Raw genomic sequence first — 12,811 nt, 5'->3', positions numbered from 1 at the left:
TTATTCTGTTTACCTTGTTTGTTGTCAAAACCCAGGGCTTTTTGTTTGGAGCAGGAATTCCTTTGCATGTTAGGCCACACCCCCTAAGTGTAGCCAATTCTAATGAGTTTCTGCTGTTGGGTGTGGCCTATTATGCTAATGAGTTCCTGCTGGGCGTGGCCAACTTGGGAGCCAGCCGGAACTCCGTTCCTGTGCGTTCCTGCCCAAAAATAGCCCTGGTTTTCAGTGTTACAAAGGCCTCTGTGTATGTGAAGTTAGACCTACTGTTGTCTAAGGGTAACCCAGAACTCTGCAGACCCATTCACGAGACTCCACTGGTGGTTGGTTTGGGGTTCTGTCCAGGTGGGCTCTCAAACTTACTATTGGTTGTTCACCTTAAGCTGAATTTTGGCAGCACCTCTGGTTCCATCTTTTTTGGGGGGGCAATACTTTTTCACAAGAGCTAGTGTAAGATCAAGCATTGATTCCTCCCACCTCGTTTCTGAGCAGTGTTGATGTGCATAAAAATAAAAAGGCTATTTGGTGCCATTCTTACAGTCCCGTTTGGGCGTGCAGTATGATTTGTTCAAAGAAGGCCGTTGTTTTGGAAGGTATTGCTGAAATATGCAGGAACAGCAGACGGGATGCAGCCAAGTTGATTTAATGCAAGGACTTCTTGTGATGACTGATGAGGGTTTCTGTTTGCACAAGAGCCCTTATGTGAGCAGAAATGTTCTGTTGGGGCAGAATGAGGTGGTAGAAATGAACCACCCCGAGGTGGTGAAATGAACCATACCACTTCAGAATGCAAATGAGGGATGCTTTTTTAAATTGCTCCCTGTCAGGGTCAACAGCAAGCAGGTCCAAACACACTCTCCTGAAAAGGCTATGTTTTATTGGAATACTGGTCTGTTGCCAAGTGGTACAGCTACATTGTCAGGAATGACGATTAGTTCAAGGGGCTCCATACATATACTCTGATGCTGCATCTAGCTAAGCAAATGAAATCCAAGCGCATGCGCGGGAATTCTCCCGGCAGGATATTACATCATGAAAGGGAGACTCACCCCAATCCCTTGAGAGCAGAAATATTCACACCCATAGTGGAATTCAAGCCCTCCCTTCCCTTCAAGGTTATGCTGATAGCACTGTCTGGCTGAACCAGTTCGCACGGGGGAAAGAGCGCCTCCCTTATGTTACCCACGGTAGCTAAGCAAAGCAAGCATGTGCGGCTGTGCAAAAGCCAGGGACGAAAGAAAACAAAGAAAGCATGGCAGCTAGCTGACACTCCCCCAATTCTCCCTGCAAGCAGGAAGCTAGTCCATAGAGAGGGGACTAGGACAGAAATTTTCTCTTCGATGTGCTATCTTAATTTGTGGGGAGTTTTTTAACATGGCGGACCATTCAGAAATAGCATCTCAGGCCTCTATCCTGTAAAGATTATGGTCCTTTCTATCTCTTTATTTTGTTCCATTTCCTGTAGATCAGATCTTGTTCTAGTACAGTACAGAAGAGGCTAAAGAGCAAGAAATGAATCTGTTTGGTGCAGGATGTGGTTTAACTGTTTATGGCACTTTCATTTTTTAAATAAAATGTTGAGACACAATCCAATTAAAAAATGAGTACTTCTTTAAAAAAGGCCGTTGACTTCTAAAGGGGGAATTAAGCATGAGCTTAATTCGATTGCTCCATCAGTGCAATCCAAATAAGAGCGACAGATCAGCAGATCAAGATATCGGGAACCTCTCAACCATGCGTCACATGAGCATCACAGCCACTTTTGCAATAGCTGCTCCATATCTGTATGTGTAGGAGCTGCGGTGGCTCAAGTGGTTAAGACGCTGAACTGCAGGCTGTGGAAGGTCAGTAGTTCAGCAGTTCGAGACCCAGGTTGCTGCATGACGGAGTGAGCTCCCGTCTCTAGTTCCACCTCCTGCCAACCTAGCAGTTCGAAAGCAAGAAATTGCAAGTAGATCAATAGGTACCACTTTGGTGGGAAGGTAACAGCGTTCCATGCGCCTTGGTGTTTAGTTATGCCGGCCACATGACCACGGAGACGTCTTCGGACAGCGCTGGCTCTTCGGCTTTGAAACGGAGATGAGCACCGCAACCCTAGAGTCGGATTCGACTGGCTTTCGAGCAAGGGAACCTTTACCTTTTTATCTGTATATGTATCTCGTCTGCCTCCAGAGGTTTTGCCAAAGTCTGAACCAGTTCGCCAGATCCAGTGCACAGTATTTAGCTTTGGTCCAAAAGATCAGTGTTTTGAGCAAGTTAACATGTTGTTTTGATTTTTTTTAAAAAATGTTGCTTGTCTGGTGATATCCAGTAAGGTGTGTTAAGTCCGACTAGTTTTCCTGAAGGGCAGATACGTATTCCCATTTATTCTTCAAAAAAGGCAGCATGTTTGTCCCAGTCTGTTGTATGTATGGGGAAATGGAGTTTACACTGGGGATGTCTTTCATGTGTTTGAACAGTAGATCATCTTCAGCCCAGAAAGAAAATCCACACCCGTGGATTTGAGGGATTATGATATTTAGAGGCATTTTAACTTGCCTTGACCTTTGAGATAGGGCTGTGTGTGTATTCTGGTATATAAATCTCCCTATAACACTCTGTTCTCCCTCTCAGTATTAATTCTGTAGAAGCATGGGAGCAGTATTTTTTTTATTGCATTCAGCCTAACCAACCCTAACAGTAATATAAGGACATCTTATTTTTCAGCTAGAGAAGTAAAGTTGAGGGACAGAGTAATTCAGAAGAAGAGTAGGTTTTTATTCCCCATTTTTCTCTAAGGAGTCTCAAAGTACCATCACGTTCCCTTCCCCTCCCCACAACAGACACCCTGCGAGGTAGGTGGGGCTGAGAGACTCTAAGAAAACTGCTCTTGAGAGAACAGCTCTGGGAGAACTTGTGACTGACCCAAGGTCACCCAGCTGACTTCGTGTGGCGCTTTAGTCTAAACCACTACACCATGCTGGCTCTCAGAGTAACTCACGGCAGTAAAGGGGTGTAAGTAATTACAGGTTGGTAAGAGCTTAAAGGATGCGTCTCTGGGCTCCTTATCCATGTTAAGCTAGCAATCTACGTTACCAGCTATTGGTTGCTTAAAAAAGACTTCCTCAGTGCCATACGAAAGGATAATCTTACGTGGGGAGTTGGATGCAGTTGTCAAGGGGTCATGGTGTTTCTAGATAGTTGTGTGAATCAGTGCAGAGGATTAATGTAAATTTTATGGAACCAAAACCCAGTTGTATTAATTTGCGGCACAGGGTATGCCGTCGGAGCAGGTCGGTTCCTCTCGCCAAACAGTGTGGACATTGTTGGAGGTGCCCCCCAACAGGAACAGACTGGTAAAGTAAGAGTTAATGTTTGTTTCACAGTGGGTGTCCATTATTTGCATGTAAAAAACCAGATTTAGCATTTTCAGTAGTATGGAAGGGATGGTTGTCAGAGGTCTTATGGGGCTGCTGGTGGGTTTCCTTATGTGCCCAGTCCATGAGATCTCAAAGGGGAATCTGCTGCGATAGATGGGTTTTCCCGTGGGAATCCTAGGTGGGTTTTCCCGTGGGAATCCTAGGATGCTTGGAGCCTGGGGTATCGTAGGGGCATGGGGGTGGGGTGGGCTCCTCTCTCCTTGACGGTTCTTTCTCCCATGTTCAGGCTGAGCAAGGGCAGGTCCTGACAGGTTGGTAATTCCGTGATTGGAGCTCCAAGCATTTTTTTAAAAAATCAACTATTGGCTATTTGATGGCCTAATTCTGATCAGGACCTCACCCTGTGTCATTTTCGTGATCTAAAATAACTCAGTTGGCATAAATGTATCTGAACTTGGGGCTAATAGTAGCTCCATGTGGCCACAGGAAAAAGGGCACTGATGGAATGATTATTTCCCACCCCGCTAGGGTTGCCAGGTCCCCCCTGGCCACCGGTGGGGGATGGGGGCTTGGGTTGCCAAATCTAGTTTAGGAAACTCCTGGAGATTTGGGGATGGAGCCTGGGGAGGACTGGGACCTCAGTGGAGTACAGTGTCATAGAGTCCACCCTCCAAAACCTCCATGGTCTCCAGGGGACCTGATCTCTATAGTCTCGAGATGAGCTGTAATTCTGGGGGATCCTCAGGTCCCTTCTGGAGGTTGGCATCCTTATGCCCCCCCCAACTATTGTCATAATCAGAATTGGGTCCATGTGCACCAGATAAATGAATTTTAAAATATTCTCCAGTTCTGGAACTTCCAGTGTCTTCTCTGGTTTGACCCTAAGGATTATTTGCTACCTACATTTAGTAGAGCAGATTATTCATGTGTAAAAGTGATCCATTCATAGGAACGATATGCATTTGGACTGACTCGTGACTTATGACTCTCGGAACTGGGTCAGGTTGATCCCAAATGGCTGATGTCTGTGGGGGATTAGCCTACATGTTGAGTTACTTCAGTGAATGAGGACGGAGACAGTCATCAGTGTGTGGTAGAACCCTGGGAGGTCACGATTCGCTGTAATTTGCATGGCTGAGAATGGACAGCAGGAAGTGTCCTCTCACTGTACTAAGTAAATTCACAATAAGTATACTTTATGCTATGGAGCTGCGGTGGCTCAAGGGGTTAAGACGCTGAACTGCAGGCTGTGGAAGGTCAGTAGTTCAGCAGTTCGAGAGCCGAGTGTGCCGCATGACGGAGTGAGCTCCCGTCTCTAGTTCCAGCTCCTGCCAACCTAGCCGTTCGAAAGCAAGAAATTGCAAGTAGATCAATAAGTACCACTTCGGTGGGAAGGTAACAGCGTTCCGTGCGCTTTGGTGTTTAGTCATGCTGGCCACATGACCACGGAAACGTCTTCGGACAGCGCTGGCTCTTCGGCTTTGAAACGGAGATGAGCACCGCAACCCTAGAGTTGGACTCAACTGGCTTTCGAGCAAGGGAACCTTTACCTTTATACTTTATGCTCTTGTAAGGATTCGCTTTTACAGTGCAACCCTAAGAGCACTTTCTGTTATCTTTATTTTAGGCATATATTTTTAAAGTGGAGACAAATCTACCCATTTTGACTGAATTGAAGGGTAAAAAGGTAACGTTTCTTGATTAAGGCTATGGCTTGTATTGACAGTGTATTTGCTTTAAATATTTTCGTAACCGCCTCTTTCTTGTGCTTGGCCAGCTTGGTTCCTACTTCGGAGCTGCCGTCTGTGCGGTGGATCTCAACGGTGATGGCCTCTCAGACTTACTGGTTGGTGCTCCAATGCACAGCAAAGTCAGAGAAGAAGGAAAGGTTTATGTCTATATCAACTCAGGCTCTGTAAGTACTCATTTCTTTATAACCTGCCTCACAGGGTTTTTCTTTCAGCCTGGAAAATTTCTATGCTTCCTTTCCAGGGAACCTGCCTGAAGCAGCTTATAGAATAAAACCTAATAGAAACATAGAACGTCATAAAAGCTACTAAAACTCAACATTCAAAAATACAGAAGAACGTAAAATACGGAGCAGCGTAGAGGGAGTCTTAAACAGGCTAAAACATACTAGAAAGTATGTTAAAAACGTTTAAGTAATCAGAAGCCTGTATAAGCAGAAATATTTGGGCCTAGCATCTAAAAGAAAGTTATATAGTTGCCACGTGAGCCTTATGGGAAGAGCATTCTGTAAGCGAGGTGCCAGTACTGAAAAGGCCCTGTATCTGGTTGCTGCCCGCCTGACCTTTGAAGGCAGGGGCACAGACAGGAGGGCTTTTGAGGCGGATCTTAACTGGCAGGCTGGACAATATGGGAGGAGGTGGTCCTTCAGGTACCCAAACCATTTAGGGCTTTCAGGGTAAGAACCTGCACTTTTAATTCTGCCTGGGAACAAACAGGCAGTCAGTGCAGATTTTTCTGCAACGGGGTGATGTGATTGCGGTACCCACCCTTTGCAGTAACCTGGCTGCTGTATTTTCAGTCAAGTGAAGGCTCTGGACCTATTGCAGTCCCATGTAAAGCTCAGTACAGTAACCTGTAATCAGAGCATGGATTACCATGGTTCTCAAGGAAAATGTTTTATGTTGTTTTTATGCTCAGCCTTGTTTTTATGACTTTGACTTGATTTTTAGTGGCTTGTTTTAATGGTTTTGTTTTGTTGTTTTAGTTTAAGCCACCTCAAGCAGGTATTGGAAGAGGCGGCATGTACATTTTCTAAATAAATAAAATGGGGGTAGGGAGATATACTAATCATGGGTTGATTTAGATATCTATGGACTTAATGCTTAGTTTGTTGGAGTAAAACCAAATGGAAGGTTGTAGGATTTGTTTTAGCGCTGTATCTGTCATGTAGCTCAAAAGCCAGTTAGCTTGTTGTTCATAAAACAGTGTGTTAAGGGTAGTAAGTTTTCTTGTGAATTTGATGAAATTGGATGAGTAGCAGCTTTAAACTAATAGATAAAAAATGATAATGCATAAAATCAATGTTGGACATAATCCTGCCAAGTTAAACATTTATTTAACTCTCTCTTACTCAATGGCATCTTGTTTATCCCAGACTTTGGCTGGTTGTGCCTGCACAAAAGTCTTCTTGTTTTCACCTTTCAGAAGGTGGCGCACATAGGGCTGTGCCCCCCAGGGTAGCACGTTAATCACTTGTCCTCCTGTGCCTAGCATCATTGTATTGTAGAATCATTATGTATTTTCCTTTTAGGAAGCGGAGATGATAGAGCTGGACATAGCGTTGGCTGGGAGTGACTTGTATGCAGCAAGATTTGGAGAATCCATTGCCAATTTGGGAGACATAGATAATGATGGCTTTGAAGGTATTCGTGAATTCTTTTAAAATGTATAGCAATGCGAATGGCAAGGACATGTCACCAGTAGGGAATACAGGGAGAGAAGGGAAATGGACCAAATTCATCCTGGGTCGGCAAGTATTATGCCCACTGTTATACCTGTGTAAAAAATAGGACAGTGCAATTCTATGCAGTGTTACTCAGTCTAAGATCATTGAAATCCATGCTTTAAATGCTATGAACTTCCTAGGGCTAAAATAAAATTTGGGCACAATTTGGCACTGTCCTTTCCACACTTGGATCTCACCCCTGGTTTTACCACTGTTCAGCTCATAACACAATCTCTTGCATTTATCCCTGGTTATAACAGCATTCATTTATCCCGGGACAAGTGTGGAGCAAAACTGGGGTAACCTTAATTTAATGTGGAAACAAAAAATATCCCAAGATAATTACGGGGGTTAACTAGCGTTTAGTGTAGAATGTAAGTTTGGGGACAGGGATGAACCAGAATTTAAGGTCTAGAGCGGAATCACCCTAAATTAGTTTCTGCTTCTGAAATTCAGCTTTGGGGGACAATGTCTTTTTTAAGAAATTCACTGGCTCCAACTGGATCTGTTACTGGGACTGCTATAGAGCAATAAAACTGACTAAAGTTGTGGGAATTCACTTGACAGTTCCTCTTCCACAGATTAGTTTTAGCTCTGAGTGACACTGGGGCCTTCTATGTGGTAGCGTCCAGCTGTGGCCTCAGCGCTGAGGACCCTGAGGCGGCACAGAGATATACATTATTTAAGTAGTAAACCCGCTAGAAGAGTGTACTCGCTGCATTTTGAGATCAATCTGAGTGTGGGTTGAGGGAACAGGTTCATCCTGCTTCTTCCTGTTTTCTTTAGAAGATGGGCTCAGGAGAGTGCTAGGGACCGGCTCTTGTGACACCCTCACGTCATTTGCTGGAACATTTCTGCATTTTCCCTGTGTGTGTGTGTGTGTGTGTGTGTGTGTGTGTTTCCAAACCTGAACAAATGTTGAAGTGAATGTTCTTGCTATGCTTTATTTACATGTCTATTAAGAAGGTAGACAGCCTGCCCGAAGCAGCGGGGAAAGCCGGGGTCTGAGTCATTGATCAGTAAGTTAGCCTAATGGGTTGTGGAGACAGATGGCAGCTGGGCTTGAGCATGCGGGAGGGAAAGCGGATGTCTGTGCACAGCCTTACCTGAAAGAAAGGTCCATTGGAATCAGTGGGATTTACCAGGATTCAAACAAAGGGTAACTCAGGCTCCTTCAGCCTAACTGGGATGAGTGTCCCACTGGCAAAGTGTTTTTTTTAAAAAAACCTGCATGGTTAATTGGTAGCTATTTCCAGTACGTGTCTTTATGTGACATGACTTCCTTGCAGACTCAAAGCTCTGTAATTTGTAGATTAACCCCCCTCCTTCATTTCTTCTTAAGCCTTTTGGAAAAGCACATTCTCCCTCCTTCCCCCCCCCCAAGATCCTTTGCTCTTGCTGCTCAGCCGCCTTTTGTGCTTTAGGTAATAGAGAGGGTTGTTATTCTTTTGTCTCCAAACTCTTACAGGAATAAAACTACCCAGGCATATAAAATGCAGTCGCTTGCTTAAGATCCCTTCCCTTCATTCCTCTTTTAAACACCCTGCTGGTAACAAAGCTCTAATCAGTTTTGCTAAAAGCCTTTTAAAGAGGAAAAGTAAAATGAAGTTTCTTTGACCTATGCAAACACCACCGAGCTGTCCTCACTCTTCCTGGGGAGATGTGTGGAGTGCAGCAGAACTGTTCGTTTGAGCAGCTGAAATTTTTTTTGCTTATTTTCGTTCTTGTTTTATTTATTTACACCCTGCCTTTCTCCCTAATGAGAACCGAAAATGGGTTACATTGTTCTCCTCTCCTCCGTTTTATCTTCACAACCACCCTGTGAGGTAGGTTAGGCTGAGAGTGTGTGACTGGCCCTGGGTCACCCAGCGAGCTTCCGTGGCAGAGTGGGGATTCAAACCTGGCTGGCATTTTTCGCCACTCTCTTTGGTAGCCCCCCAGTTATTAAGATATACCCTTGTTTAAGGGAGGGACTGGCCCCCCTCCTGCTTTCTAACTGTTATTTTTTCAAAATGTTCAGTTCCCATGGGAAGGAATATGTATATACACAGCCCTCACAGGGACAGCTTTCTCTCATCTCTCTTCCTTTTGATTTCCAGTTTCGTATAGTGGCTAGGAGCGCGGACTCTAATCTGGGAGAACCGGATTTGATTCCCCACTCCTCCACATGCAGCTGCTGGTGTGACCTTGGGCCAGTCATAAGTTCTTTCAGAGCTGTTCTCTCAAGGGCAGTTCTCTCAGAGCTCTCTCAGGCCCCACCGACCTCACAGGGTGTCTGTTGTGGGGAGAGGAAGGGAAAGGGATTGTAAGCCACTCTGAGATTCTTTCGGGTAGTGAAGGGCGGGGTATAAATCCAATCTCCTCCTCCTCCCCCTTCATTTTATAGGACCCAGTGTGTTGTGGCTAGTGTGTCAGGGCCTATGAAATTCAGTCAGAGTCAAATCCTCACTCAACTGTGGAATCTCACTGTGTGTTCTTTTTGCCAGTCACTCTCTTTTGGCCTAACCTACTACACAGGGTTGTTGTTAGGACAAACTGGGGGGAGGGAGAGCTGTGGATGCTTCCCTGAGCTCCTTGGCAGAAGGGTGAGATGAAAATACATCCATGAGATGAGAGCTGTTTTCGGTGTATCTGGGGAATTACCCGAGCATTCGGAAATCTTACCTTGTCCACTTGTGACCCCGTACTGGTGGGCCCCAAGTCTGCCATTAGGCAGGCTCATCGATGTCAGAGCTAGCATCTTAAATCTAATCCAGCACTGGGACCTTGGCATGTGGAGCGTTAAATCTGCACACTGTGGCCAGGTTCAGAATAAGGGGATGTTTGTACAAACCTGGGTCAGCCCCCGGGTTTACACACACAAAAAAACCCCAAAGATTTTTTTAAATTATGCATGATATATACAGATCTCACAATGCTACGTCACAAGATCTCAGTCACCATTTTTAGGAAACAAAAGGGAGGGGGAGCTGCATCCCGAGTCAATTATGTGGCTCCAGCGCTACAGGTTCAGGGAGTAGGTGTTGCAGCTACCAGTGTTCCTTCTAAACTGAGTCAGTGTGAGTTAGCGCACGGTTTTTTAGCCTCTGGCTCACATATTTTTGTTTTAGCTCAGGAAGGAGGGCTCCAGAGCAAACTGATTTATGCAGTAGCCAAATCGCTCGCTCACAGCTTTAATGCCAGTAGAATTTTTGCTCACAAGACTCCACAGCTTAGAGGGAGCATTGGCAGCTACCGTGCTTACCTGGTTTACAAGAAAAGTAGGAGCCCCCCATTCTTCTGCCTGAGCCAGGTGGGCAGAAGTGATGATACTGCTGATGAGTGAGTTGGCAGGTGAGGGGGCAGCCCGGAGAGTGGGGCAGGAGGATGGGATTCCCCCCCACCCCTGGCGAGTCTTGCATGTTTGTTCCTTTTCATTCTTAAAGAGCTGTCCAAGCTTAGTGGGAAGCATTACATTTGTGGCAATAAAAGTCATGGCTTTAAATAGATGGCTTTTAGTTCTAGGGTTTTAGAGATGTTGGGAAATGATTACTTCCAAGACTGTTTCCAAATAAGTGATTTCAATCAGATTATTGAAGAGTTTCCGCCTCAGCTAAATAGATTTTGTTTTGTTTGATATTGTTTTAATTTACTTTAATCTACAGCACTTTGAGTTAATAATATCCCTTAGGTTTTGCATCAGTCGCGTAATGGTTTTTCATTCCATTCCTTAATGTTTCTTTCATCTTCTGGTTTGCTTATATGGGCATTAAAGGCACAAAGAGAGATGTTTATTTGCAAGGCATCTTGGACAACATTTCACACTCTCTTCTCTGTACCCTTAGCATTTGTTCTATAGATAAAACTCTGCAGTAAATTAAACAGAAAGACTTAAAGCTTGCACCACTCCTTGGGAATTAATCCTTCCGTTTTTTGTACCTGCTCAGAACTGTGAAAGTATCTACAGGCCTCTCCCATCACAAAATTGTACAAAGTTTGGATCACTATTTCCAAATTTCAACCCTAGATAATGCTGAAACAATGGAGCGATATAAATGAATTATTGTTAAGGTAAATGACACACACAAAAATCTGTGGATGTTTACACTTGCCAGTAAGTATGAATATTTTAGGAAGCCAGTGGGAAATGTGAGAAAATCCACTGAAGTTTACCTGTTTCGGTGAACAGTTCCACAAATTGTCACCCACAGACAAGGAAGGGTGCACATGCCAGTTCTTTGGCAGGAAAGAGCAAAGGGGACAATGGCACATAGTTTAGAATGAAGCTAAAAGAACAGTAAAGAGAAGTGGAGAGTAGTCCATTGTAGCTTGCCTCAGGGTGGGTTCCATCAACTGTAATATACAAACAATCAACAATTAAAACACATCAGATGAAATCCAGTAATATTCCTATGTTTCTAATCAAAGCCGCAACAGATGAGGTCTGTTTCAGATTGGGGTTCCCAAATGGTAACACAGATCTGACCCGCCGAAGGGAGGTGTCAGGACCCACAGCCAAACAACGGAGCACACACTTCCAAGAAAGGTTTTGCTTTATTGTCAGTACTATGGTTGCAGTAACATGGTCACTGTTAGGAATGACTAGCCAGTAACAAGCATACAATAATATAGCAGATTCAAAAGGTCCCCCCCCAATCGCCCCTTTTCCCGCCGGCGGGAAAGAGTAACCGATCCTAGGCTGAGAAACGAAACTAGTCTCACGGTTAATTACAGTGGAGACACTACACAGGCAGGAGTGCAAGGTCAGAGATAACAAGGGGAGAAGCAATGTTTCCCTTTAAGCTGTGGAGTCTTGTGAGCAAAAATTCTACTTTGTGAGCTACTGGCATTAAAGCCGTGAGGGAACGATTTGGCTGCTGCATAGATTAGTTTGCTCTGGAGCCCTCCTTCCTGAGCTGAGACAAAAATGAGTGAGCCGGGGAGAAGCGAGAGGAAAGGAATGTGGCACCAACTCGTACACAGGTCAGGCAGGCTAGCCCTAGGCCTATAAATAATATGGCAGCATAGCTGACAGGAGGCCAAATAGAGGGGGGGACGCCTGCTGCCTCAACTAAAAGCCGGGTGTACGTCTTGCAGGCCCTGTGGAATTGTAAAAGGTCCCGCAGGGCTCTCATCTCATATGGGAGCTCATTCTACCAGATAGGGGCCAGGGCTGAAAAGGCCCTGGCCCTAGTCAAGGCAAGATGGGCATTTTGTTCCTGGCTACCACAGCCGAGTGATGAGCTTTTCACTTATCAGTTTCCACAGCCAACTTCAGAAAGGTTGGCGCTGAATCTTTTTCCACACTAGCCCCCCCCCCCCAAGAATGTTGCCTACCCCTGGATTTTGTAGCAAAATACTTGAGTCCTTAAATCTGGAGCAATCTAGTTTAGTTTGAAACTGCAGCGAGAGGAATTACGCCTGGCCTCCCGACTGGATCGGTTACACCCAGATCGGGCAACCCCGGAGGCCCCGGGCACCGAGACGTACGAGCCGGCCAGAGGGTTCTTTCCAGAGGACCCGGTGTACGCCCGAAACTACGGCCGGGGGCCTCAATGGATCCCAGCCCGAGTCATACGGGTCAAGGGCCCCCGTTCATACGAGGTCTCCAGCGAGGACGGCCAGATCCTCCACCGGCACATAGATCAGCTGCGCCGTCGCACGCTACAGCTGGACCCTGAGGATCCGGACGAGGACCCAGAGCCTGCCACATCGGCCCCACTACCGGAACCGGATCCACAGCCGCCTCTCCGTGAGGAAACCGAGGCGCCTCCCACCGTGGTGCCAGACTGTCCTGCCTCCTCGGCGCCCTCGTCGGTCCCAGGCCCCTCGGCTCCCAGGGCCCCCGAGACCGAACCCATCGCTACCCCGGAGCCCCGACGCTCGACGCGCCCCAAGAAGCCACCCGCCTACTTGAAGGACTTCGTCTGTGGGTGCCTTCTGAACCAAGGGGGGAGGGGTGTAATGTATTCAGCCTGACATGCCCGGACTTGCCCGGGCT

General features: G+C 45.9%; 1 protein-coding gene across 1 annotated transcript in view; it reads left to right on the top strand.

Annotated features, from left to right (window-relative positions):
• The window catches only part of ITGA4 (integrin subunit alpha 4), a 75,217-nt gene that overhangs the window by 15,536 nt on the left and 46,870 nt on the right, over nucleotides 1-12,811 (top strand). The window contains exons 7-10 of the mRNA XM_015406080.1: nucleotides 3,252-3,337; nucleotides 4,984-5,043; nucleotides 5,134-5,271; nucleotides 6,637-6,748. Coding sequence (XP_015261566.1) covers nucleotides 3,252-3,337; nucleotides 4,984-5,043; nucleotides 5,134-5,271; nucleotides 6,637-6,748 — 396 coding nt within the window. The remainder of the gene's footprint in view (nucleotides 1-3,251; nucleotides 3,338-4,983; nucleotides 5,044-5,133; nucleotides 5,272-6,636; nucleotides 6,749-12,811) is intronic.

The sequence above is a fragment of the Gekko japonicus genome, unplaced genomic scaffold (assembly GCF_001447785.1).
Source record: "Gekko japonicus isolate JY-2015 unplaced genomic scaffold, Gekko_japonicus_V1.1 scaffold630, whole genome shotgun sequence".
In the NCBI taxonomy this organism is placed as follows: domain Eukaryota; kingdom Metazoa; phylum Chordata; class Lepidosauria; order Squamata; family Gekkonidae; genus Gekko; species Gekko japonicus.
The sequence above is the reverse complement of the archived record's forward strand: the minus strand, read 5'-3'. Positions and strand labels throughout refer to the sequence as shown.